Source organism: Xiphophorus hellerii, chromosome 4, assembly GCF_003331165.1.
Source record: "Xiphophorus hellerii strain 12219 chromosome 4, Xiphophorus_hellerii-4.1, whole genome shotgun sequence".
NCBI lineage: Eukaryota > Metazoa > Chordata > Actinopteri > Cyprinodontiformes > Poeciliidae > Xiphophorus > Xiphophorus hellerii.
This window is the reverse complement of record NC_045675.1, coordinates 871,126-898,681: the sequence shown is the minus strand read 5'-3', so window position 1 is coordinate 898,681 and position 27,556 is coordinate 871,126. Positions and strand designations below refer to the sequence as shown.

Here is a 27,556-nt window from a genome sequence, read left to right as displayed (position 1 = left end):
TCACAGCAAAACATCACAGACCAGGTGTTGCTTCAATGCAGAGTAAAAAAATGAGGGAATCTAAAGTTAAAAGCTGAAATAACAGCAAATAATGGAAAATTGGAGAGTAGTAGGAGAAAGCAGCATGCCTCCAGAGGTAGCTCAGGATAGCCAGTTTTAAACTGTAGCTATGTGGAGGTAGAGATAACCAGTTCTTCACCTCACATTAGAGGTCATAATGTTATGCCTGATTCGTGTATATTAAATTCTAATGACGTCAGATCTTTAAAACCGTGCAGCAGAGCTTTGACCTCTAGAGGGCGCGCTTTGTTTACAGCTGTGGACTGCAGTAAGCCTGTGGCGCCGGCAGGGGGCGGTAACGAGACACACCCTGTGAAACCGGAAGTGAGCCGTCCTTTTGTTGCGCTGCGGTGAGTTTAGCTGTGAACATGTCCGGCATGTCTTCGGTCCAGCATCTCAGAGAGTTCATCAGCGAGCGGCTGGCTGCCGCCGCGGAGGAAATCTTCTCGGTCTTCCAGAGAACCGTCGCCCAGTACGAGGAGGAGCTGGACCGCCAGCGCAGGCTGCTGGACGGCGCCTGGAGACCGGACAGCGGCTTCCAGAGAGCAGGTCAGGAGGTCCGGTTCCGCTTCACCGCTTTATCCGACACACCAACACAGAACCACCCACCGTGGACTGGATGGGTGACAGGCAGCCAAACTACTGAATACATAAACATCGGAGCTTAAAAAAAGACAACACAAATATATATACAGTTTTAATATGTTATTCAGGTTATTAAACCATCAGATTAGAGCAAAGTGTTTTTCTAGAAATGATAACTTACTAGAAATGTGGACTGTAGATGCTGACATTAGCGTTAGCTGCTACTTGTTTAGCATTTAAATGCTACTTTAGCCCTAAAAAGCTAAAGTAGCATTTAAATGCTACTTTAGCCCTAAAAAGCTAAAGTAGCATGTGTTTTCAGGTTATTGCACAACCTGAACACACATGAACTACTCGTCTTTTCCATCGTCCAATCAGATTGTTCTTACAAGCAGAACGGAACCGTCAGTGAGGCAAGAAGAGCAGCTGCGATGTTAGTAGATGTGCACCAGATTTACAGACGTATCAGGAACACGCAAATACAAAGGTTCCGGTTTGGGACGTTTTGATATAAAAAAAAATAATGAAATATTGAACATTTTTAACGCATTCAAATTCACGTAATTAAGTAAAATGAATGCATTAGAGACCCAGCCCTGTTATTTATATATTTCTAAGACCGACTGACATTACGATGCCATACTTTTTTTTTCCAGGCTTGTTTTCTGAGGTTATCAGTTTCTCTTCATTTTCCAAAATGTGGAAATCACTCACTTGTCTTTCTTTGCATCAAAACATCAAATTAAAAGTGAAAACTCTGATTTTGAATTTTCATAATGAGATAAACACATTTTTATTTAATATAGCGCTTGATAAGTTTTATTTTTCCACAAGCCAAGTTATTTTTGCAGGTCTGAACAGATTTCATTCAGCAGCAGGATTAAAAATGGTTCAATGGAATTTAAAGGATCTAAACATCCCATAATATCTCTGTCTGTAAGTTCAGGCTGGAAGCTGAAACTCCACCTCAGCAGATGCATCATTTGCTACAAATAATCGAGCTAAATTATTGCTGCTGTTGACTCTTAGTCCAGAAAATTTTCTTATTTAAAAATTTCATTATTTGCATATTTTAATGTATTTCAAATGTATTAAAAAGACTAAAGTAGATAAATGAAAAATCTGCAGAATGTGCCAATTTTCTTTATCTGATTAATCATCAAAATAATTGATAGAATAATAAGATAAATGATAGCTGCAGCTGCACTTTGGACCATTTGTGGTCCTTAGTCTCCACCTGAATGATGACCGGGTGGAGGACGGGTGGAGCCAGCTTCTCTTTCCTCAGACTGAATGTTTTCTTGTCTTTTCCAGATTTCCCTCGGTGTTCTGTCAGGACGAAGCAGATTCCTGCTGAGCTGCAGCTCCAGAACCAGCAGGACTCCAGTTTGGACCATCCACAGATCAAAGAGGAGCAGGAGGATGTGTGGAGCGCTCCGGGGGACGGACAGGTGGTCCTGAAGCAGGAGGCCGACGTCCTGATGATGGCGCCGTCGCTCCAGGACGGAAACCTTAGCGAACCGGAATCAGACCGGATCCAACAGGAGAGACCGAATCGGGACGGAGGCTGGACCGACGAATCCGGGCCGGACAAAGACACGGAGCTGAAGGACAGCCAGGACAGGACGCTGATGGACAACTGTCCCCTGTTGGAGAGTAAGAGAGACAGAAGAGACGGAAAAACCTCGGAGAACTCAGGAAGCACGACTCGCTACAGAATCCACACAGGTGAGAACCTGAATCGATTATCTCTAATTACTGATCAAATACTGCAAAATATGAAGCTTTAAATTCATGAAATGTGTCAAAACTGAGATTTCCCACGATACTGAACACATCAACCAACTGCCTGCGCTTTGATGCAGAATTTTTAGTTGAATAAAAGCCGGAAAATGTTGAGGAAAGCTGGGATCATTTTCAAATTCCTAAATTTCTTGTTGGATTCAAAACTGGAACTTTTCATTTTTGATGTTTATCTCGGAGTTATCGCCACCTGCTGGTCAAATGAAGGTAGTTCAGTGTTTTTTCCATTTTGATGCATCTGGGGAGGATTTCTGGCCTAATTTGGAGACATTTGTACATCAAATGAAAAATATTAAAATGACAAAAACATTGAAGAGCATAAAGCTATTAGATAAATAAATGAAGCAAACAGTTCATCAGTCAGATTCTTTGATCCAAAGCTGCTGGAACTGAAAATGTTTTCAATCCAGATTTAAAGGGACCAGCGGTTCTGTTCTGTGTTCGCTTCGCCCTGTAGCTAGTTTCCATCATTCATTATATTACATTATTAAGGATGCCAGTTTCATGAGGACATTGCATTTCTGCCTTTCTGCACCTTGATACTTTGTGTGTAGCTTTGACCCACTGGCCTCATAAATAGTCACTACTCTAGTGGTTTCATGACAGTTTGCACTCATGTAAGTGAAAACAAGAATAAAAAGCTTCTATAGCAACTCATCAAAATAATGGGCACAAACATACTAGTTTGATGTTTGAACCTGGTGTGGTTACAGCTTTTGCTTCATAAGGCTTCAGATTCAACAATATTTTGCATTAGGAGCAAAGTACAATTTATTTTTTCATTTGAGGACATCAATACTATATTTCATTATTTATTATGCCATAAACATGTAAATACTTACAAGAGTTTACAAATATGAACAGTGGTGGTCACCGCTAACTAAAACATTAGTCCTGCTAACTCTAAAGCACTAACACTAAAGCGCTAACGCTAAAGCACTAACACTAAAGCGCTAACGCTAAAGCACTAACCTCAAACATTTGATTTGTTCATTCTAAAGAACTATATCAACACAGTATTCACTGAAAGCTAATGCTGAAGCGCTACATTCAGTCATGTTGATACCCACCATATGTCAATAACACATTACATCATTGAATATCATCCTTAACAGGGTCAACTCTGTCATTACACACCATCTGTGCTTTAAATGAAAACATTTATGTAGCTAAATGTTTTCAAATTTAGCAAAAATGCTAAAGCACTAAACTGAAAATTAGCTTTGCTATTAGTGGATTAGCCTAAGGATGCTCACCACTTGTAAACATTTATTGTAAGTGGCATTTGCTCACACATTTTGGTTTGATAGGTCTGGAAATATTTAAAACTGCTCACAATCATAAATAGTTCTTGCAGGTGGTATGTTTGTCTAACCAACTAATCATCTAACAAGCTACATCATTTATTAGCCACTTTTCTGTGGTATAGATTTTGATTTGAATTTGGGGTTGATCTTATCATTTCAGAGAAACTTGCATTGTCAAAAACAGAACAACTGCTAATGGCCATGGTAGACGACTCTGAGGTTGAAGATTTATCAGATGGAGAAGACAACGATCCAGTTGTTGATGAAAATGTTTTTGATATTGACCTCTTACCTGTCGAACAACTGTCTGATGATTCCGAAGATGATAATTTTCCAGAAGAGGATTCAGATGATGATTCACTGCCTGATGCAGAAGAAGATGATCACTATGGCCGTGAAGATGGTGACGGCGAGAACAGGAGTGAACTACGACATCCACAGGCAAGCAAACGCAGACGTGAGGAAGAGCGTGGGGAGCAAGAACCCAAACGCAGGAGAGAACCTGCTGGACATGGAGATCGCTGGAAGTTTGCTCCTTTCACCCCAAACCTAATGCAGTTTCAGGGTGAAGATGACGACCTGAAAGACGTGCGAGCTGATTGGCAGCCACAGGAATACGTGGAGCAGTACATAGACGCTGATCTGATGAGACTTCTCTCCGACTGCACAAACGCCACATCACTGGCCAAGACAGGAAGATCTCTCAATACTTCTGTTGATGAGATCTATCACTTTTTTGGGGCAGCTATTTTGATGTCTTGTGTTCATTATCCAGAAACACGGATGGTCTGGTCAAATGCTTTGGGAATCCCTGCCATCAGTGATGTAATGTCACATGATCGGTTCTTCAAACTGAGCAGCAATCTCAAAGTTGTTGTTGATGATAACGTTCCAGGAGATGAGAGACATATCGACAAGTTGTGGAAGGTTAGACCTTTCCTGAACCGCATACTTGAAGGCTGCCGCCTTCAGGCTCGACCAGAGTGTGTCTCAATAACAGAGCGGATGATTCCGTTCACTGGAGCCTGCCCATTCCGACAGTATGTGCCTCTAAAGGACAATCCAGTTGGCATAAAGAACTTTGTTCTGGCATCTGGAGATGGAATTGTCCTGGACTTTGAAGTCTACCAAGGTGCAGAGATGCTGAGCTCACAAGTTGAGGACTCAGCAGGTTTGGGATTAGGAACTTTGGTGATCAAACGTTTGTCTGAAACTTTGCCTTCTGGTACTAAACTGTATTGTGATCGATTCTTCATGAGTGTGCCAGCTGTGGATCACATGCTGAGAAAGCAAGTGTACCTGACTGGCACAGTGATGAAGAACCGGGTCCCCAAAGCAATGAGGAAGCTGCCGAGTGACCGAACCCTTAAACAGCAAGGAGGAGGTGCTTCAGCAACCGTTACAAGGACAGACGGGGAGCTTTGTGTTGTCAAGTGGTATGACGATAAGCCAGTTGTCCTTCTCTCTGCTGCTCATGCAGAAGAGCCTAAAGACACCTGCCAGCAATGGTCAAAGGAGGACAGAAAATATGTGACTGTTATCCGGCCAAGCGTTGTACGAGAGTACAATACCAATATGGGCGGAGTTGACCTGTCGGACAGGATGAGGAGCCGCTACAGAATGAGCGTCCGCACTAAGAAGTGGACGATCCGCATGCTGATGGACTTCACCGATTTGGCTCTTCTTAACAGTTGGCTGCTGTACCGCCAAGACATCCAGGAACACAAGAACCCATCAAAGGCTAACATGAAGTTTCTGGAGTTTTGCATGGTGGTGGCTCAGGTATTCCTCACCAAGCACGACATCCTCGAGGCTCACGTTTCATATGCCGAGGGACAGAAATCACATCCTCCACAGTCCAGGAAAAGAACGCGGGTCATCCCTGTCCCACACGTCTCTGTTCGAACTTGTTCTGCTGCTCATCTCCCAGAGGTGATGGACTTGAAGAATTCGATGCGCTGCAGAAGCCGGGGCTGCTCCGGGAAATCCAGGGTGCAGTGCATTAAATGCAAAGTGTTCCTTTGCTTGCAGAGTGAACGCAACTGCTTTGCAGCGTTTCACATGGGCCTGTAGGCTAGTTCAGGAAGGCCACACTGCTTGTTGCAGAAGTTTTGGCACTTTTGTTGTTTAGGGCCTGATGAGGCACTTTTGAAAGTTTCCCAAAGGCCAGTATGACTATTGTGGATATGCAGACTGCTTTTGGCACAAGTTTTCTGCTACTTCAATCGTTGGGTAGCCATTCTAGTTGCCTGAAAATCATCCTTTGTTTTATGCTGTAATGCTTGAAATAAACTTGTTTTATAATTTTTAAGATAATCATGTCTTTATTGTGTCTGTAGCGGAGACAGACCCGGAGTCGTCATACAGGGCTGTTGCCCTCCTGGGTGGCAATAATTGGGTGGATTGCAATAAATGTTGTTGTGGTCAGGACAAGAGAAAGAACTGTTGCCAACTTGATGACTTGCTATATTTAGCAGCTTTTCATACTTTTGCTAGCTTGCTAGCTAAATATTTAGTTCTAAATGAAGTATATTAAAAAAAGTAAAATACAAAGCTGACATTTTAAACGAATGAACAAAATGAACCTTTTTTTAGTCTCACAACAGGCCAGATAACTGAATTTTTTGCTGATCATGTTTAACTGTGTAACTTTGCAAACGACGTTCATACTCTGTACGAGGGATTGCTGCAAAGTCAATGACGCACTTCAGGCTTTTGTCCACTGTCGCCCCCTGCTGGTTCAGGAGAAGTGAAGTCAATGACTTGATGCTCCGCTCTGCTTCCTTAGAAACTTTTACAACTCATTTAAAAAATATAAAAAATAAAGTGAACTTATTGCCCGGTTTGATAACCAGGATCAGCTGGAACTGACCAATTAGAATATTTTTTCTGTAAAGTGTTTTGAAACAGCATGTTGTGAATTGGTGTTAAAGAAATAAACTATTCTAATAAATTGAAGTGGATGAAAGTCAAATTCCTGATATAGTCAATCTGCATCTGCAGTCCATCACTGTCACTCCTTTGACTCAAACACTGGGAAAAAACAAGCCAGTTAGCATGGCTAACCATGGAGGAAGATCATTTTGGAGACGCTAATTTATGATTAAAGCATCTCTGGAGGTCAAGAGACTGTTTTAATAACGGAGGACAGAAATCTAAAAACCTGGTGCAAAAACAGCTTCTTACCTGAAGAACTTTATGCTCACAAACGATGACCGAGAGCTCCTTACTGCGTCTGTTGCCATTAGATAAGCTGTCGTCTGTTCTTCATCCTTTAAACATTGAGGTTTTCGGCCTCTTAGGTGTGATAACACATGTTCTCTAAGTTTGCATATGTGCCAAAGGATTGAAGGGGGCGCTATATGTACATTTTCAGCATTATATACTTTTCTGCAACTACATTGCATCTGTCAGTTGCAAACCTTAATAGCGTAAAACTATGTGCATAGCAGCAGAATTATCCTTGAACTGAACGTTTTGTTTCTCCTCCAGACTTTCCAAAGCATTTTATCCGGAACGAGGCGAATATTCCTGTTGGCCAGGCGGGGAACTCCAGTCTGGACCAGGAGCAACCGGAAGCTCCTGAGATTAAAGAGGAGCAGGAAGACGTCTGCGTTCGTGATGAAGATGAACTGGTGGTGAAGCAGGAGGTGGATAGCTTCCTAGTGACGTCTGATTATGAGGAAACTGACCACAGTGAGTCAGAACCAAACCAGAACGCCTCCCATGCAGCTGAGAGGCAGGATCAGGAAGGAAACTTGGACAAGGACTCGGGATCCAGCCAGAATCTGACGAGTCAAAGTAACGCAGCAGACGATCTCCCTCCATTTGATAGTGTCTGTAATTCTGACTCTGGTAATAAATCGACAAAATGTTCTGTCTGTGGGAAAACCTTCAGCAGCAACTTCAAAATGCGGAAACATTACAGAATCCACACGGGAGAGAAACCGTATTCCTGTAAGATCTGCAGGAAAGCTTTCCGGGAGAGCAAGTACCTGTCGGTCCACATGAGAACTCACACTGGGGAGAAGCCATATTCATGTGAAACCTGTGGGAAAAGCTTCAGTCAGAACAGCCATTTGAGTTCCCACAAGAGAACCCACACAGGGGAGAAGCCGCACCCCTGCAGCACCTGCGGGAGGAGGTTCGCCGAAGCATCGGCGCTCAGAAACCACATGCTCACCCACACCGGAGAAAAACCTTTTTCCTGCCATATTTGTGGGAAAATCCTACGGTACAGCAGCAGCTTGTCGGCTCACATGAAGATCCACACTGGAGAGAAGCCGTTTGTGTGCAAGACCTGCGGGAAATGCTTCAGCCACAACAGCAGCCTGATTTCCCACATGAGGATCCACACTGGAGAGAAGTCGTACCAATGCACGACATGCGGCCGCTGCTTCAGCCACAGCACCACGCTGCTGCGCCACACCCGCAGCCACACCGGGGAGCGCCCGTACTCCTGCGCTACCTGTGGGAAGTGTTTTAACAGCAGCAGCCACCTGAGCGTCCACATGACCACCCACACCCGGGAAAAGCTGTACTCCTGCACTATGTGCAGCAAGCGCTTCAGCCACGGTAGCAACCTGGTGCGCCACATGCGGACGCACACCGGCGAGCGGCCCTACTCCTGCCAGGCCTGCAGCAAACGCTTCAAAAGCAGCACTCACCTGTCGCGACACATGAAGACTCACAGGAAGGGTCGCAGTCCGGAGGTGGAGATAGTCCTGGAGGACGGCGGCGCTCCGGCCGCTCAGAGCTAGCGCTGCACGGTCCGACTCAAGACGTTCATTCTGCCACAGCCAATCAGAAAGCTTTAGAGCAGGGGTCTCAAACTCCAGTCCTGGAGGCCCGCTGTCCTGCAACGTTTAGATGAGCCTCTGCTGCCCCATCTGAGCAGAATAATTAGGCCATTAAGGTTCTGGAGACCTGATCTACACAAGGAGGAGGTAATGAAGATATTTCATTCCAGTGTTTTGTACCTGTGGCTCATCTAAAACCTGCAGGACAGCGACTGGAGGCCTGGAGTTTGAGACCCCTGCTTTAGAGCCACAACTCTGGTTGTTTCAATAATTCAATAATTTTGGTTGTTTAGTGTGAGCCGATCATTTCTGACAACGCAACAGGAAACAAAGAAAAGACTTTCAAGGCCATCAAAAATCTTGACGTTTTTAAGGGAAAAGAAGTAAAAATGGTTTTGCATGGAAAACTGAAACTCGCTGTTGTCCCGTTTCTTTTTTTTTTACCCCTCCAGGGGGTTTTTGTGGGCTCTAGTGTCCCTTTTACGAAAGTAGGCTGACAGGAATGGGGAAGGAGAGGGGGGAAGACATGCAGCAAATGTCGTCGGGTCCGGGCGTCGAACCCGCGACGGCCGCGTCGAGGACTCAAGGTCCTCCAAATACGGGTCGCGCTAACCGCTACGCCACCACGGCACGCCCCTGTTGTCCCGTTTCTGAAAGCATTTCGATTTACTGCTAAAAAAAGTTTGATCTCTGAGATGAAGCTGAAGTTCAGTTTTACAAAATTCCAAAAATAAAAAGCATTTTTTACATTTAAATATTTAATTTACTTAATTTGCACATTTTTATTTTTAGCTTTTTTCTTTTGTTTGTTTTTCAAATGTTAATAAAGTTAAAGTATTTTAGTTTAGGTTTTGGATATTTAATTTTTTTAAGTTTAACTTGTTTTGTTTTTTTTATGCCTCGGTCACAGCGTCTCATCGTGTTGCCTTCAGGAATCGTGGGAACTTTCTACTCTATTTACAGACAGATCTTCACTGAACAATCAGAAGATAAAATGAACTTTATTGATCCCAGGGAAATTGGGAAATTATTGGACGGCCACACCATCACCCACAGGAAACAGACATTATGCTCAACATAAAATATAAATAAAATTTCAGTATACTGAACTAGAAAAAAATGATATAAAAATGTTTACAAATCCTGACCACCTGATTAGTCGTTTCCATAAACATCCACTGTCCATCTGATGGGAGGTGAAGCACACACTGACTTCGGACAGGAAGTTTGTTTTTTTAGCGTGTCGGCTGACAGGAAAGGGGGAAGACATGCGGTAAATGTCGTCGGGAGTCGAACCCGCGACAGCCGCGTCGAGGCCACGTTGCCTCTGAATGTGGTCGCGCTAACCCCTCCGCCACCACGGCACGCCCTGTTTTTGTTCTTTTATTTTGAAGACCACTAATCTCTGAGGACAACTTCCTGAAGGAAATGACGTCACCTGGAGGGAATTTTCTGCTCAGACTCGGTTTGTTTAGTAGGTTATCTAACCTGTATCAGTTTGTGTGTTATGTATAGAAAGTAGCAGCTTGTATATCTTTATTTATAAATTATTTGTTATAAACTTTATGGCTGGTGTTGTCCGCTTCTATTTCAGGCTGTTGGGTCGGATGTGTTTATGTAAAGCTTTTCCTGAACTGCTGGTTCTGAAGAGACCCGATGAAAATCTGATGAAAATAAAATAATAAAAAAAAATCAAACTTAACTTTGGAATCTGCTGAAGTTTGTTGCCTGTTTTCCGCCAACTGATCCTATTCCTGACCGCCGCTTTTCATTAATCTGATTTTTTTATAATTGTATGACCCTCGGTGGAACCGATGCAAATAAATAAAATAAAAACTGCGCATCTAAATGGGATTCCCTTTTCTCTGAAATTTAAAAACGTTGGAACAAAATTCTGAATGGTTGTCGCCGGTTCTAAAGTTACACAGTTAAAAATTAATAGCAATTTTCACCATCTGGTTCATTTATAAATATCAGCTTCAAAGTAAATATTTGGCTTCAAACTAAATGAATAGTTAGCTAAATAAATATTTACCTCTGAGCTAAATATTTAGTTTGCTAACTAAACAGTTTGAGGTTTCAAACTAGTTAGTTTAATTCATTTCAATCTGAGTTAAATATTTAGTTTCCAAGCTAAACAATCTGTGACATGAAGCTTGCTGTCTGCATGTTGGTACTCCTGATTAAATATTAATAAACAATGTTAAATATTCATAAACAATGTTAAATATTCATAAACAATGTTGCTTCTGTGTTTCCTGGCCAGGTTGATGGTAAATATAATTTAACATAGATTGGAAATTGGGAATTTTTAAGGCACTTGAATATATTGTTTTGTGTGACCAGTTTGAGTCACACAATATAAAAAGCGCAAAAAAAGAGTTTAGATGCATAAAACTGAAGCTTCAATGGTAATAGATCCACACATGAGCCCCTGTAATAATCTAAATTTTAAAGACTTTCTAAGCTACTTAACATAATTTTAAATTTTAAATTTGGATCCAAAGTCACACCTGCAAAGACAAATTCATCCTAATTTTACTATCTTCATATTTATATGAATTTTTGAATTAGTTATTTTCCATCTATTTGGGAAAAAATAGCAACCGTCTTTCCTGCATTTAATGTAAGACTAGAACTCAATAATATCAGCAAACGTCTTCAGTGAATGACGTCCAGACTTGCAGCACCATTGTAAAATTACACAGTGAAAAATTGACATCAATAGTTTTGGATATTTAGTCTGACAGAGAGAAAAATAATTACTCTGACTGAGCTGTAAGACTGAGACTGTGAATGGTTGGAAGGATGTCAGAGGGAAATGTATCAGGTAGTGATTTTGCGGAAATGGAAGAGGGTGCTGATGATGTGGATAATGAAGGACCTTGGCATATTCAAAAAGCTAAGCATAAACGGAAAAAAACAAGACAACATGTAGAATCATCTGTTTCCGAGGCTGAAGGAGAAACTGTTACGATGTCAGAATTTAAAATAGTTCTGAAGTTTGTCAAAGAGGGTGTGTCCTTTGGTAAGTGGAATCCAATTAAGCTGACAATAGAAATCAATTCACTGGTTGGAAAGGTGAAATTTGTTAAAATATTAAGAGATGGATCGTTATTGATTATCTGTAATGATATAAAACAAAAAGAAAGGGCGCTGAATATAAAAAGAATCCTTGGTGAGAATGTGAGAGGAAGACTTTTGGATGACAAGAAGTATGTACGCGGAGTCATTTCGGGGATTCCACCTGATGTACCAGCTGATGAGATCAAGTCTAATGTTTCAGGAGGGAAAGTGGTGGAAGCCAAACGATTGAAAAGAAATAAAAATGGAGAGAGGAGTGATAGTTTTTCTATCATGTTGAAATTTGAAGAGAACAGTTTACCAGGTAAAGTGTTTGTGGGATATATGAGTTATGATGTCCGACCATTTATTCCTCCGCCGCTGCGGTGCTTTAAATGCCAGAAATTTGGACATATCGCGGCAGTGTGTAGGGGGAAACAGAAATGTGGGAGATGTGCTGGGGATCATGAGTATGGGAAATGTGAGGAAGGGGCTCCGCTGAAATGTTGTAATTGTGGAGGTGAGCATAGTTCAGGATTTAGGGGATGCATAGCTAGTAAAAGAGCTGAGGAAGTTCAGAAAGTCAGAGTCACTACTGGCATTACTTATGCGGAAGCAACGAAAAAAGTTCCTGTTCAATCAATATTATACCCAAAGAAAGTGACTGGAGGAGGAAAAGAAGGATCTAATTGTTCAGAATGCTCTAAGATTAAAGGTGACACTTTACTCATGACAAAGGAGGATTTTGTATTGTTCATGGTAGAAGTTGTTAACTGCACTGCTCAAACACAAAGGAAAACGGAAAAAATTCAAATAATAGTGAAGGCAGCTCAAAAGTATCTTGATTGTAAAAATGTTAATTGGGAATCAATAAAGAAAAAATTAAATGAGACACAATCTTCTCAACCTCAATCATGCAGTGGCGGCCCCTCTTCATTATGATAATTATTTTCCAGTGGAATGCAAGAAGTCTTATTAGTAATGGTCTAGAGTTTAAGAAATATATTTCAGATTTGACAGTTAAACCTCACCTGATTTGCATTCAAGAAACCTGGCTTAAGCCTCATCTGGATTTCAAAATTTCTGGGTATACATCAATTAGGAATGATAGAAAAGAAAGACAAGGAGGGGGAGTAGCAACTTTTGTATTAGATAGTTTAAGATATAAAGTGGAATCAATAGGGGAAAATTATGAATCAATAGTTATTAAGATTTGGATAGAAAATGATCAAATGTCGGTGATAAATTTTTATAATGCAAACAAGAAATTGTCCATTCAGAATCTCAATGAAGTTAATGATCAAAACGTAGGTAAGACTGTATGGTGTGGTGATTTCAATTCTCATAGTATTTTATGGGGGAGTCTTAATACAGATGTAAATGGATTGACTGTTGAAGAATTTCTTGAGTTACATTCTCTGGTTTGCCTTAATGATGGCAGCACTACTAGATATGATTGTTGTAGGAATTTAAAGAGTGTTTTAGACCTAACATTGGTTTCAAATTCATTAGCTGGAATTACTTCTTGGGAGGTGATTGATTCTCCAATGGGCAGTGATCATTTTCCTATTCTAGTTTCAGTTGGTTCTGAAGTGATAAAAGAAGAGGAAGGACAGATTCCAAGATGGAAGTTAAGTAATGCTAATTGGGAGTTATTTAAAAATTTAGTTGATAGTCAATTTAATAATTTGGATGAGAATTTGTTTTGTGATGTGGAGATATGTTATTCAAAGATTAAGTCTGTCATTATTAATGCAGCTGAAAGGTCAATTCCTAAATCAAAGGGAAGAGGAAATAAAAAGTCTACTCCATGGTGGAATGAGCAATGTAGTATTGCTATAAGGGGAAGAAATAAAGCTTTTAAATTGGTAAGACGATGTCATACCTTTGAGGCACTGATTCAATATAAGAAAGCACAAGCTATAGTTAGGAAGACTGTTAGAAAAGCTAAGAAGGCTTGTTGGAGGCAATACTGTAATTCCATTGGAAGAGAGACCAAACTGTCAGAGGTATGGAGAGTTATTAAGAAAATGAATGGTGTTAAAAAGAGTTTTTCCTTACCGGTTTTAGAATTAAATGGGAAAATAGCGGTTAGTAATAAAGAAAAGGCTGAATTATTAGCAGTAACGTTAATTAAGGTGAATAGTTCAGAAAATTTATCTGCAGAAATGAAAAGTAATAAATTAGAATTATTGGACGGAAATCCAGAAGTTACTACTAGGAGAGAAGTCTCAAACCAGGATTTAGATATGCCTTTTTCTATGTATGAGTTAGAAAAAGTTATTAATAATGCTAAGCAATCAACTCCGGGGAAGGATGGAGTGTGTTATGTAATGCTCAAACATTTTAAATATTCATCTCTTACTGTTATATTAAAATTGTTTAATCTGATTTGGATGACTGGGAGAATTCCGGCAGAATGGAAACAGTCAGTTATAATTCCCATCTTAAAACCTGGTAAAAATGCAACAGACCCATCAAATTATAGACCTATAGCTCTTACATCTCAATTAGGGAAAATAATGGAGAAGATTGTTACTGATAGGCTTTCTTATTTTATTGAGAGTAAAAATAAATTTAGTCCATTCCAGAGTGGTTTTCGTAAAGGGAGAAATACGATGGATGCAGTTCTGTGTCTAGAATCAGAAGTAAGAAAAGCTCAAGCGAATAAAGAGTTAGTGATAGCTGTGTTCTTTGACATTGAGAAGGCATATGATATGTTATGGAAAGAAGGATTATTGATTAAATTAGGGAAACTGGGTATAGGAGGTAAGATTTATAATTGGATTTTGGATTTTTTGTTTGGTAGAGAAATAGAAGTTCGGGTAGGGGTGAATTTCTCTTCTAGATATGCTGTTGAGAATGGTACCCCCCAAGGTAGTGTGTGTAGCCCAATTCTCTTTAATATTATGATTAATGACATTTTTGATGAGATAGATAGTAGTATAGGCAAATCTTTATTTGCAGATGATGGTGCTCTATGGATTCGGGGACATAATCTGGTTTATTTACAGAAAAAGATGCAGGCTGCCATTTTGAAAGTGGAAGGTTGGGCTAATAAATGGGGTTTTAGGATGTCAATCGCAAAGACTCAAGTAATTTGCTTCTATAGAAGACATAAGGAAGTTAAGTTGAATCTTTATAAACATAAACTTGAACAAGTGAAAACAGTGAAGTTTTTAGGTGTCATCTTTGATGAAAGCTTAACTTGGAAACATCAAATAGAATCAGTTCAAAATAAATGTAAAAAAGTGAATAATTTGTTAAGATGTCTCTCAGGACAGGAATGGGGAGCTTCAAGAAGTGCACTGTTGGGAGTTTATCAGGCGCTCATGAGATCTATTATGGATTATGGGGGTATAGCATATATGGCAGCTGCTGACAGTCATTTGAGAAAACTTGATAGTGAGCAAACACAAGCATTGAGGATTTGTTGTGGAGCTTTTAGAACATCGTCTTTAGCTGCTTTACAAGTAGAAACTGGTGAGCTTCCTTTAAGATTAAGAAGGTTGAAATTAATGTACATGTAGTGGGTGAACCTACAAGGACATAAGTGTGATCATCCAACTAAGATGGTGCTGAAGGAATGTTGGGAACATCATAAATTAAATTGTAATAGTTTTGGATGGATTGGGGAAATAAAGGCAAAACAGCTTGGTTTAACTATGCTCCAGTATAGTGCTACAGTTCCTCAATCTGAAATTCCTCCATGGTTATTTCTAACTCCAGAAGTTGATCTTCAATTAAATGAAATTCTAAAAAAGGGAAAGACTCCAGAATGGGTTGTAGTTAATAGATATTTTGAAAGATATAAAGACAACATAATTATATATACAGATGGATCTAAAGATCCAAATAGTGGTAGAACTGGGGCAGCAGTGAATATCCCACACCATAAAGTTTTGATTAAGAGGAGAACAGCTGACCATTTAGCTGTTTTACAGTTGAATTATCAGCCATCATATTGGCCTTAGAATGGTTGCTTGGTAATGATACTAGGGAAGTAAGTACATTTATCATAGCATCAGATAGTCAAGCAGCATTATTAAGTATTAAATCTGGTAAATCTAGCAGATTAGATTTGATATTAAGAATATATCAATTATTAGTTCATCTTCATAACAATAAATGCTTGGTTCAATTTGTCTGGATTCCTGCTCATGTAGGTATAGAAGGAAATGAGGAAGTAGATATTCTAGCTAAGCAGGCCTTGAAATCAGATATTGTTCATCTGAATATTCCTTTGAGTAAAAATGAGGGTAAATCTATTATTCAAAAAGAAATTATTAAGATTTGGCAGGAGCTATGGGATAACCATGATAATGGGAGACAACTATATACAATTCAAAAGAGTGTGGGAGATAGTAATTATATGAGTGGAAGGCGGAAAAAGGAAGTAGTTATGTCTCGACTTAGAATTGGACATTCTGGACTTAATAGTTCGCTCTTTAAAATAGGGAAGCATGAGAATGGGGCTTGTAATTATTGCAATCAGGTGGAAACAGTGGAGCATGTCTTGTTAGAATGTGATAAATACTCAGAGGAACGCCAGATTTTAAAGTCGTTACTAAGTAGAAAGAATATAGGAATGTCTATGATTAGTCTATTAGATAATAAATCAAGTTATGTTAGAAATCTCTTATTTAGGTTCTTAAATAACACTGGGTTAATGAGTCGTATTTAGGATATGAACAAATATGTATGTGTATGCCAGTGCATGCTCCTGCATTAATTCAGGTATTAATGAGTGTGTTAGGATGCGAATTTGCACATCCTACACATCATTGAGGTGGATTTAATTCCCTCTGAGATCTCTGATGACCACACTCCAGTCTGGTAGGTGGCGGTAAATGCACCTTAAGTTGGATGCCAGCCGCCAATAAAAAGCAAAAGAAGAAGAAGAAGAAGAAGAAGAAGAAGAAGAAGAAGAAGAAGAAGAGCTGTAAGACTTGGAGTTTCCGCTAGAGGCGCTGCAGCAGGACTGGGCACCGGAAGTTGACCCAGAGCGAACGCAAGGCGCTATCAGCTAGTTAGCTGTGAACATGTCCGGCATGTCTTCGGTCCAGCATCTCAGAGAGTTCATCAGCGAGCGGCTGGCTGCCGCCGCGGAGGAAATCTTCTCGGTCTTCCAGAGAACCGTCGCCCAGTACGAGGAGGAGCTGGACCGCCAGCGCAGGCTGCTGGACGGCGCCTGGAGACCGGAGGTTCGGCTGGACCGGACGGGTGAGGACGAACCTGTTGCTTAGACCCGTTTTAAGATGATCCAGGCCAGAACCAGAACCAGGCGGGGTTCGGACATGTCCTGCTTGTTCATATGAATCTGAGAGATAAAACCAGAGTTGGATGAAGCAGCAAAGATGGGACGAAAGTAACAGTAATTCTATTTATACTGCAGGAAAAGTGAAAAAGTATTCAGTAAAAAGAAAAGCTAATAAAGTTACAAGTAACTGAGCGGAATATTTGATTTAATATTAACAAATTAGGTTATTTCCTCATGGTGTCCTTAAGGAGGGACCAGAGGGGGCTGCAGCCCACTGGTCATCTTTTGTTTATTTATTTGAACCTCATTCATTTACAGTATAAAATGAACGTGTTGACATAAACAGGTTTTGACTGAAGGAATAGTTTGAAGAAGAAAACATATGGTCTGCCACTTCTCTCAAAAGCCAGTTTACTAGATACATGGACAAACAGAACAGGCAGTTTGTATCTACAAAGATGAAAATAACATTATCTTTGTGATGATACATAAAATATCAGTCAAACTGAAAAGTAGGTTTTGTATAACTAGTCTTAAAAGTCAGTATAACTAGTTAAAATAGAACAGATAAAGCCATAGGCGCAGGAACTGGGGGGAGCGAGGGGGACGTGCCCCCCAATGATGAACTCGTTCCTACATAAAACCATAATCATCTCATTTTCTGCTTCTGAGTGGACCTGCATAATTAAAACTCTGCTCTAAATGTTGCCTGTGAGACATTTTACTCAGTTTCTAAAAATTCAAAACGTTTTGATTTGTTTTTGCAACTTAGATGAAGTTCAGGTCAAACATGGACAGAATTTTTCTCTCTGACAAAATAACTTGGAAGAGTTTTTATTTTATTTCCATTGTTTTGCTTTTCCAGATAAAATTAAAGTATTTTCATTTTCAGCTGTCTTTGTTTTGTTTCTCCCTGCAGAACTTCCTGTTCAGTTCCTGAGGAAGGAGGAAGAGGAAGTTCCTGCTGACCAGCAGGTCTGGAAGTCCAGTCCGGACCGGGAGGAACCAGAACCTTCCCGGGTCAAAGAGGAAGATGATGCTCTCTGCTTCGTCCGTGATGAAGAGCCGCCGGTTCTGAAGCCGGACGCTGATATCGCCATGGTAACGTCTGCTGATAGCGAGCCAGAACCCAGCAGGGACCGGAGCTTGTCCGAGTCGGAGACCCGAGGCCCGACGGGAAGCTGGAGCGATGACTCGGACTCAGCCAGAGATCGGACCGGGTTCTGGAGCAGCCGGCAGGAAGGTCAGGACCCAGACGCTCTGACTCCAAACAGCGGCCTGCTCGGCGCTGCAGCCGCCGGGGTCAGAGGTCAGGATGGAAGTTGGATCAAGAAGGAGCTGGAGCCGAAGAGGAGACGGGTCAGGAAGAGGAGCAGCGGTTCCGGCCTGGTTCCCAGTGGACTGGGGCTGCGGCCCGTTTCCTGCGACGTCTGCGGGAAAGCCTTCAGGTGCAACTCGGAGATGCGGGTCCACTTGCGCGTTCATACGGGCGAGAAACCGTTCTCCTGCGACGTCTGCCAGAGGGCGTTTAGCTTCAAGGTCAACCTGTCCGTCCACATGAGGACGCACACGGGAGAGAAACCGTACGCCTGCCAGTTCTGCGAGAAACGCTTCTCGGATCACTCATCGCTCCGGAAGCACACCAACGTTCACACAGGAGAGAGGCCGTACTCCTGCGCCGTCTGCGGAAAGCGCTTCAGCCGCAGCAGCCACATGTGGCGGCACGTCAGGGTCCACACCGCAGAGGCTCCGCCCACCTGAGGCTCCGTCCACCTGAGGGACGGCCGCAGGTGCAGGCCTGACCCAGTCAGTAGGTCCGGTCCGGGTCCAGAACTTTGATTTGTTTTTATCATGTTTCTGTTGAAGCAGCGACCCGACGAATCGTTCTGGTTCTGCTGGATTTTACAGCTGAGACCAGAAGTTTACATACAGCCAATAAGAAAAAACAAATCCACCATTTTTATCTCTTCTCTTGTTTCAGAATCACTGAAATTATTTCTGTTTGCTAAACGACTCAATTATGAGAAAAAGAATCTGCCAGAGTTTTATGGATTGAGCTTAATGCGTTCATGTTGATTAGTTAATTACAAAGATTTTAACGCATTAAAAATCTGAACACAGTTAATCACTCTTTTGTTTTTGTCAGGCTGGAACCTTCGTATTCTCACGTTTCCGGTACGTCTGTAAATCAGGTTGGCGGAAACGGAAACCGACGAGGAGAATGGAGTTAGAATCCCACGAAAATAATCGCACCATTACCTGAATAAAGGAATGACATGAAAATAAAGTTACAGTGTTATGAGAATAAAGTCTGAAAATTTGTTATTTTATATTTATTTGTGTTTTTTTTATTTTACTCTGAAATACCAGTATTTCCACCTAATTTTATATTTTTCTCTGACATCATTTTAAATATCCTCACCTCCCTAAAACAAAGGCATAAATCATTTTGTGCCAAAAGTTGTTTTTTTTGGCAAAGAAAATGATTTATGCCATTATTTTAGGAAGGTGACGATATTAAATCGATGTTATGGCCGCTTACATAATACTTGAGTTGCATTTTTAATAAAATCCTTTTTTTAGTAATTTCTTGGATGAATATTTTCTAATTGAGTAAAAATACGTGGAAGCAGAATTCCCAAAAATGTATATTCAACTAAGAGTAGAACTACTTCAACATATTTTTACTCAAGTAAAAGTAAAAAAGCATTTGGTAAAAAAATCCACTCAAGAACAACTGATCAAACGAATCATTTAATATTGAAAAATGACATAATGAGATGGATGAAAATATAAGGTTAAGTGGAAATTTTGGTATTTTAAGAGAGAAAATTGCAATAATTCTTAGTAACTAAAAATAAAATCAGTTTCTTTCAATATAAAACTTTAAACTGCAGGTGTGTGTCTGGTGAACGTTTGGTTAAAAATGTTTATTTTTCATGAACTGGGTAGAGAATCCAGATATTTTATTCAATTAAGAGTAGAGATACTTTATAATGAAATTACTCAAGTAAAAGTAAAAAGTACAGTGTAGTAAAGTACATTATCACTTGAGTACATTTTAGTGATAATGTAATTTACTGTTGCTTGTGTAGACTTTCCTTCCCAGTGATTATTATTGTTCATAAAATTAATATGCTGTTTATCTGCGCCGCATGTTTCGGTGATATTCTCGATTATTGATGACATTCTGATGTCCGTCCTGCATCCCGCCGGCAGAGGGCGGTGTTGGCAGCCCCGCCCTCATGTGACACCCAGGCGGATGTAAACAGCCGCGGTGAGTTTAGCTGTGAACATGTCCGGCATGTCTTCGGTCCAGCATCTCAGAGAGTTCATCAGCGAGCGGCTGGCTGCCGCCGCGGAGGAAATCTTCTCGGTCTTCCAGAGAACCGTCGCCCAGTACGAGGAGGAGCTGGACCGCCAGCGCAGGCTGCTGGACGGCGCCTGGAGACCGGACAGCGGCTTCCAGAGAGCAGGTCAGGAGGTCCGCGGAGCTGGTTCCGACCCGGTCCAAGAGGGTCGGATCTGAGCTTCATGGTCCGTCTGTTAGTCTAACGGGGAGGTTGTTCCTCTGCGTCAGAACAGCAGGCCTGAATCCGGCCTCCATCTTTACTCTGACCGCAGAATCAGGGGGTCACCAGCTGATCCACAACACCACTCGGTGCCCAGGTGACCCAGCGGACAGCTGCTGGCAGAACATCCCGGCGGTACTGAGACAATCAGAACCGACTTATAGCTTTAAATAAAATAGGACTTAAAAATAAAATGTATTATTTTTTCATACCAGATCCGATTTTATTCGATTTCTTTTCTAAAAACTATAAAATAGATGACAAAAAATATTTTTAAAAGTTGGCTTTTATTTCAGTCATTTTTCTGTGAGTTGTACAATGGAGTATCAGACTATGAGAATTTTATTAAAGAATATAGTCATAATATCAACAGAATAGAGACAGTTTAACCTGAAAACGTCCTAAAATTCTGAGTAAAAAGTCGCTTTGACATGAGCAGCTCACGGTTAAAAGATGAAATATTTTCTTGTTTGTAAAATCAATACCAACGATTAACTTCTTCATTTAACTTTTTTATTTATTTATTTAGTCTAATTTGAAAATAATAAATCTTTTTTGATGATGTATGAAAGTGTCTGCATGTGAAACTCTCCAGTCTGGTTTTCTTTCCGTTTTTCTTCCAATGATCCAGATTTTCCTCAGATTTTGTAACCTGATCCGGATCAATAGTCCTGAAAGTCTCAGCTGATCAGTAAACACCAGCAGGTCTGATCGTATTTCTGGAGAATCAATCAGCTCATCGATATCGGCTCAGATTCAGATGGATCCTTACGGAGCTTTTTATTAGTTCATAGTGATAAAAAATCTGCTTCATAAAAATGTAACAATTTTATACCTAAATATTACAAAATAAAATCAAAGTTAAACAAAAGGTGTAAATTTACCAAAAAAAAGCAAAACAACTATTAACTGTAACTTATTTTATTGCATTGTGTCAAAAGTTTACATACCTATACAGTATTGAGGTTTAAAGTTATTCAACCTTATATGAAATTTAATTTATTGAGAAAAAGCAAAGGATTTTAATAAAAGGTGTTGAATAATCTGGGTCCCAGTTACGCTGTGGACCAAAACGGAGCGTTGCCACGATAATTATTAATGTTTTAAAGCTTCCTTTCTTCCATCAGACCTGCTGCGACAGTACCTGTGCAAGAAGCCGGAGATTCCTGCCGCACCGCAGCTTTTGCACCAGCAGGGGGCGTCGGCGCTGACCCGGCAGCAGCCAGAACCCCCGGAGCTTAAAGGACAGGAGGGAGCAGAGAGTTTCCTCCTCAGAGCTGAACGGAGGAGCCTGGAGGAGCCGCTGGTTCTGAAGCAGGAGGCGACTCACCCAGACGGACCCCGCAGGGCTCCAGAACCGAAACAGAACAAGTTTCCTCTGGAAGGAAGAGAGCAGACCAGAACCAGGAACCCGACCGGCAGCAGAGAGAGCGGCTCCACCTCAGAGAACCGAGACCAAACCCAGAAATCAGAACCAACCTTCCAGCAGAACGCAGAAACAGGTGAGAATCTGAGAAGGTTCCCCTGCAGCTGAGGAGAATGACCAGTAGGGGGAGCTGATGGCTTCAAAAAGCTCAGTGAGGTTCTGCAGATCAGACGGTCCGGATCTCCACCACTTCCTGCACCAAGAACAGCCAACCTGCAGGTTTTCTACAGGTGAACTGCAGGTGGAGCTCAAACGTTCTGTTCATGTCTGCACGACTGCTTAAAGGGCCGGTAGCACGTAAAATCAACGTTTTTCATCTTTTTATCACGTTAGAAAGTTTTTCCCTCGTTAAAACATTCCTGCAGTGTTGCTTTGATTCTTTGAGAAATCCTTTAATCTCCATGGCAACCAGTCAGTTGCAAACTCCTGGGTGGACCTAGTCCCTTCGAGGAGCAGCTCCTCCCCCACTCAGCTCCTTCAGACTAGCAGCAGCAATTAGCAAACAGCTGCTGAGCTCATTATAGGAGCTGCTGCTCAGAGCAGCGCTGGTAAAAACGATGAAGGGTTAATAGAGGAGCCAGACATTTAATCAGTTTCTTTGTTTTTCTCCCTGCAGATGCTCCACAGCGTTGTGTCTCCCTGGAGGCGGAGCCTCCTGCAGACCCGAAGGAGCAGCAGGAAGCAGAACCTCCACAGATTAAAGAGGAGCAGCTGATGCTGAAGGAGGAGATCGACTCCTTCACCGTGACGTCGGCTTATGAGGAAAGCGACGGAAGTGAAGCTGAAGGAAACGGCGAGCAGAACGTTTTCCTCGGCTTCCAGGAGGGAAACTGGGAGCGAGAGTCTGGATCAGCAAGCAGCGCCGACCCGATGCCACGTCCTAAACTCATGAGTTACAGTTACAACCTGAGCGCTGAGAGTCCGAGCAACGCGGGGACCAGCGACGGACCCTCAGGATGTCAGCTCTGTGGGAAAAACTTTGGCAGCGACGCAGAATTAAAGGAACATTTTAAAATCCACGTGGTGGAGAAGCCATTTTCCTGCAACGTGTGTGGAAAAGCTTTCAAATACAACATCAAGCTGCTGATCCACATGAGGACGCACACTGGGGAGAAACCATTTTCCTGCGAAATCTGCGGCAAAGGTTTCAGCCAGAAGGTCAATCTGAACGTCCACATGAGGACGCACACGGGCGAGAAGCCGTATCTCTGCAAGACCTGCGGAAAGAGGTTCTCTGACCAGTCTGGCTTTAAACGCCACATGACCATCCACACGGGCGAGAGGCCCTACATCTGCAAAACCTGCAACAAAGCCTTCAGGTACAGCGTCCACCTCATGGTCCACATGCGAACGCACACGGACGAGCGGCCGTACTTCTGTAAAACCTGCGGCAGAACCTTCTCCGACCCGTCCACACTCCGGAAGCACACCATGACCCACACGGGTGAGAGATCCTACTCCTGCCAGACCTGCGGGAAGTGCTTCAGCGACAACAGCAACCTGCTGCGGCACATGAGGACGCACACAGGTGAGAAGCCGTATTCCTGCGAGATCTGCGGCAAAAGCTTCAGCCAGAGCAGCAACTTGATGCAGCACATCCGCACCCACACGGGCGAGCGACCGTACCCCTGCGGCATCTGCGACAAGAGCTACAGCCACAGCTGCACGCTGCTCAAACACATGAGGAGCCATTCGGGCGAGAAGCCGTACTCCTGCCAGCTCTGCGGCAGATGTTTCAGTCACAAATGCACGCTGCTGAAGCACATGAAGATCCACACAGACGGCGGCGCTGTGCAGTCCTGAAAGCCCTGAAAGCATCATGTCAGGAGGCGAGCTGGTCGGTTAGTCCGCTCACATCCTTTAAATGTTCCTATTCTAGTTTTTCTTCATTTGTTCTTCATCTTCTCTTTTCATAACTGAACTTTATCATCTCTGGGAGAAAAACTGAAATGATTTGTTGATTTTCTGTGGAGCTGCAAACGGAGCAAAACATGTTCAAAAGAAGAAAAACCGACGACATAAATGCTGGATCTCCTCACCGCCAGCACCAACATCACCATACGCAGAAAAATATTAATAATATTTGTATATTGCAAATTTTACAATGTTTTTTGAAGTCTGAGGATTCCGAAGGACATGCAGTGATTCACCACTGATGGTTACAGACTGACAGGGGTAAGGATGCCCACCAGGCCCAAAACAGACAGAGCGAGGTCTGAACCCGCAGCCCAGCAGTTACAGGACGAACAGCTGGAACTGCTGGGCGTTACAGGCGCCCAGCGTCAGCAGCAGAGAGTCAGGAACAGAACAAACATTTAATTATGAGAATAAATTCACAAAATTACCAGAACAAAGTCGTAGTATTACAAGAATAAAGCCATAATAATATGAGAATAATGTTGTAATTTACCAAATTAAAGTTGTAATAATACGAGAATTTTATGAATTTTTTCTCGTAATTAAAAATAACTTTTTTTTAGTTTGACCCGAACAATGTTTTAAAAAATGACTTTTTTTGGCAATCATCATCATCATCATCATCATCATCATCATCATCATCATCATCATCATCATCATCATCATCATCATCATCATCATCATCATCATCCCGGTAGCTGTAGCATCTTCGCTGTAATTCATTCATCTCAGCTGTTTGCTGCTCCACATTTACAGAGATTTTCTTAAAAGTGATATAATAAGCTAAAGAAAACTAAATATGTTTTAGTGGGGTGTTTTTAAAGAGTAGATGTTAATATAATACACCTGGGCTGTGGGGAGAAACCCCACAGCTGCAGCTCAGTTCATCTCCAAGAAAACTGTTTTATTGCTGAAAATCCGATTCACTGTGAGCTGAGATGAATCGCTTTAACTTCCTGGTGTGAACTGAATGAATCCCAGCCTGGATTCGTTTCCACGGTCTCGCCGTTCGTTCAGGAGTTCGGCTTTCCCCGCCTTCCTCTGCGACAGAGAGACGGATGTAATCCTGAGGAAGAAGTGATTGTAACTGAGACCAAACAGTTTCCTGTCTCTGTAGATCAGCGGTGTCCAAAGTGTGGCCTGGGGGCCAAATGTGGCCCTTGTGCGGCCCCCAACTGCAATTCAAAAATGATACAAATTTGGCCTGTTGATGCAGATGGAAGATTTTAATTTGTAATTTTCTTATAATGGAAAATGTAAAGTACAACACAAAGTGTTTGTCTTGTTATAACCACCCTTTAACAAAAGATAAAACCATGTTTATTCAAAGACTTTTATTGAAATTATTTACCAAAATCAGCTTTTATTTAATCTGTTAAACGTCACTAAAAATAGCAAATGTTTTGAAAGAAAATGATCCTGTTATTACTGAAAATCAATTTGTTCAACGGAGCCGAAAAGAAACTGAAAACTAGATGCTTTTGTTTTAATATGGCAAAATTTACAAAGGCGTATTTTAGATATAAAAAAAACCCAGAGTAATAAATTTCCAAAATAAAACTCAGAAATGTTGAAAGTAATCTCAGAAATTTTCTACAATAAACTTGGAAATTCCTGAGTTTCAAATGTTGAAAATTTTGGACTTTTGAAACTTTTTTGACTTTTTTTTTCTATAAAATTTCTGAGACGAATCTCAATTTATGAGTTTTTTGGTGGAAATTAACTTTTCTTATTATTTTATGTTTTATCTACGATGGCTCTAATATTCTATCATAAAAACCACATTCAGGTTTTGGAACTACAATAAATATCTATTTCGAAAAAAAAATCAGTTTTTTTTTATTTGCCTGATTTAAGTTTTTTTTTTACCCAAATGACAGAAAGTTTGGACACCCTGCTTAGATCATCGGTGTTTGTTTTCCGTCTCCTCCTGTTATCCTGAACGTAACCATAACGACGGAACAGGAACTCGGATGAACCCAAACGTGAGTTCATGGGGTTTATTTGAACTCTGACCTCTGGACTTCAGCCTACATGTCTGGAAACTTCTGTGAAAGTAGAAATAGGTGAATCAGTAAATGCTGCTGTTCAAAGTCTGGCAGCTTTTCCTTCAGCTGTTTGTGTGAATTAATGACAGAATCAGATGAAGAAAACCTGAGAAAACGACAAATCCACCCAAACCAACGGGTCTGCAGCAGCAGCAGGACTGGGGATGTGAAGAATCTCAAGTGTTTTGCAGTTTTCTGGAAGTTTCTTTCAGATTTGTGGTGCATAGAAACTGAACGCTGCTTCTCCACGTTGGGTTTTTATTTGTGAGGAGGCAAGTTCAGCAGGCCGACATGGATGAATGCACAGCTGGTTTATCTTTCTGATGAATTCTTGTATTTTGTTTTTATTTTTCTGTACAGTGCTTTGGTCCACTGCAGTTGTTGCAATATTCTTTAGAAATGAAGCTGGATTGGGTAGTTGGTTATTATTTGTTGGGATGTATTTGTGAACAAAAATTAAACTATACAGCTATGAAAACGGAGATTTTTTTGCACTAATACAAAGTAAACTTCCCAATTAAATCTAAAATAAACTATTTTAATCTTTTGATCTATGCAGAAGCTATTACATTTAATGACCTCATTCTTAATAAGCAAATGTTAAAATTTTAGCTCTACGCAGTTTTTTAGCTTATTTATGCCTCGGAAAACCTCATAAGTTACAGCATTTATTTAATTAGTGCTTCAGTTTCTTCTGAATTTGGACGAAACCTGAAAAAGAAAGGAGATGTAACCAGGATCATTTTCTATATTAGATTTAGTTTATTTATTTTATTTTCCATTTTGTTAGATTTATTTTTTTAAAGGTTTACTTAAACATTTTTTCCTCTTCCCCTTAATTTATTTAACACCAACCAGGCGAGAACAATAGTGTTCTCGCGTGGCTCTGACGTCATGTGACAGCTGCACATCAGCGTCCTAAATTGACAGCACAGTTTATATGGCTGCAAATCGCAGCTTAGGCAGGAAACGCTGCGGGACTCTGATGTGCAGGTAGGCTTCTGGTCTGTTCCCGACGAGGTTTTCAGATCTCTATTGTCTGTTTTTCAATCGTGTATGTCTGTTAACTTGCAGCCGGGTGATTACTCAACCAAACGTTGCAAGAATCACGGTTAGTCAAGAGGGAACTGGTGAGTGTTGGTAGGGAGCTAGTATGCTAGCACTAGTCTTCCAGCCTGTTGTGATTGTATATTGATTTGTTGCGTAACAATATTGGTTGCATAAGTTATATTTACTTATGAAACTTCTGCACATGTAACTGATTAATTAGGTCTGTTTATACAGGCCAGGTGCGATGCAGATCCCTCGCGCAAGGAGTGGCTGGAGGGATCTTGACAATAGCAAGGATTGTCTGGTTTCACCGACCCGACTGGCGAGCTAAAATAAGCAGGATACCGAAACACAAGACTTATCATCTGGGAACATTCTTCCGACCTAATTGGAGGATCAGCTCAAGTCCCCATTGAAGGAAGTGGATTATTTTGGTTTTTTTCCATCATCAACAAAGACTGGTGGACGTCCTTGGTATAAGGAACTTTAACTTGTTTTTCCTTTACACTATGGACTAATGTGTATATATATTGTAAATACTAAATACAACTCACCAATTTGCACCATCTTACTGTCTCTGTGCTTTACAAATTGCCATCTCCTCCAGTAGCCGAACCTAGCTAGACTTTAAGAACTGTTTGGATAAATTTTAATTCGGATTATTTA

At 41.2% G+C, this 27,556-nt stretch overlaps 1 protein-coding gene and 1 long non-coding RNA gene across 2 annotated transcripts; both read left to right on the top strand.

The window, feature by feature from the left end:
• The first annotated feature begins 359 nt into the window (after positions 1–359).
• On the top strand, positions 360–24,280 carry LOC116718651 (zinc finger and SCAN domain-containing protein 2-like). The gene is made up of 7 exons (XM_032560821.1): positions 360–609; positions 1,960–2,373; positions 17,797–18,636; positions 19,024–19,052; positions 20,146–20,353; positions 21,577–21,951; positions 22,492–24,280. The coding sequence occupies exons 1-7, from the start codon at positions 429–431 to the stop codon at positions 23,676–23,678; spliced, it is 3,234 nt and encodes a 1,077-aa protein (XP_032416712.1). The 5' UTR covers positions 360–428; the 3' UTR covers positions 23,679–24,280.
• A 2,309-nt stretch (positions 24,281–26,589) lies between these two features.
• LOC116719235 (uncharacterized) lies at positions 26,590–27,458 on the top strand. The gene is made up of 2 exons (XR_004339142.1): positions 26,590–26,970; positions 27,125–27,458. It is a non-coding gene; the product is annotated as an uncharacterized LOC116719235 (long non-coding RNA).
• Positions 27,459–27,556: the final 98 nt, after the last annotated feature.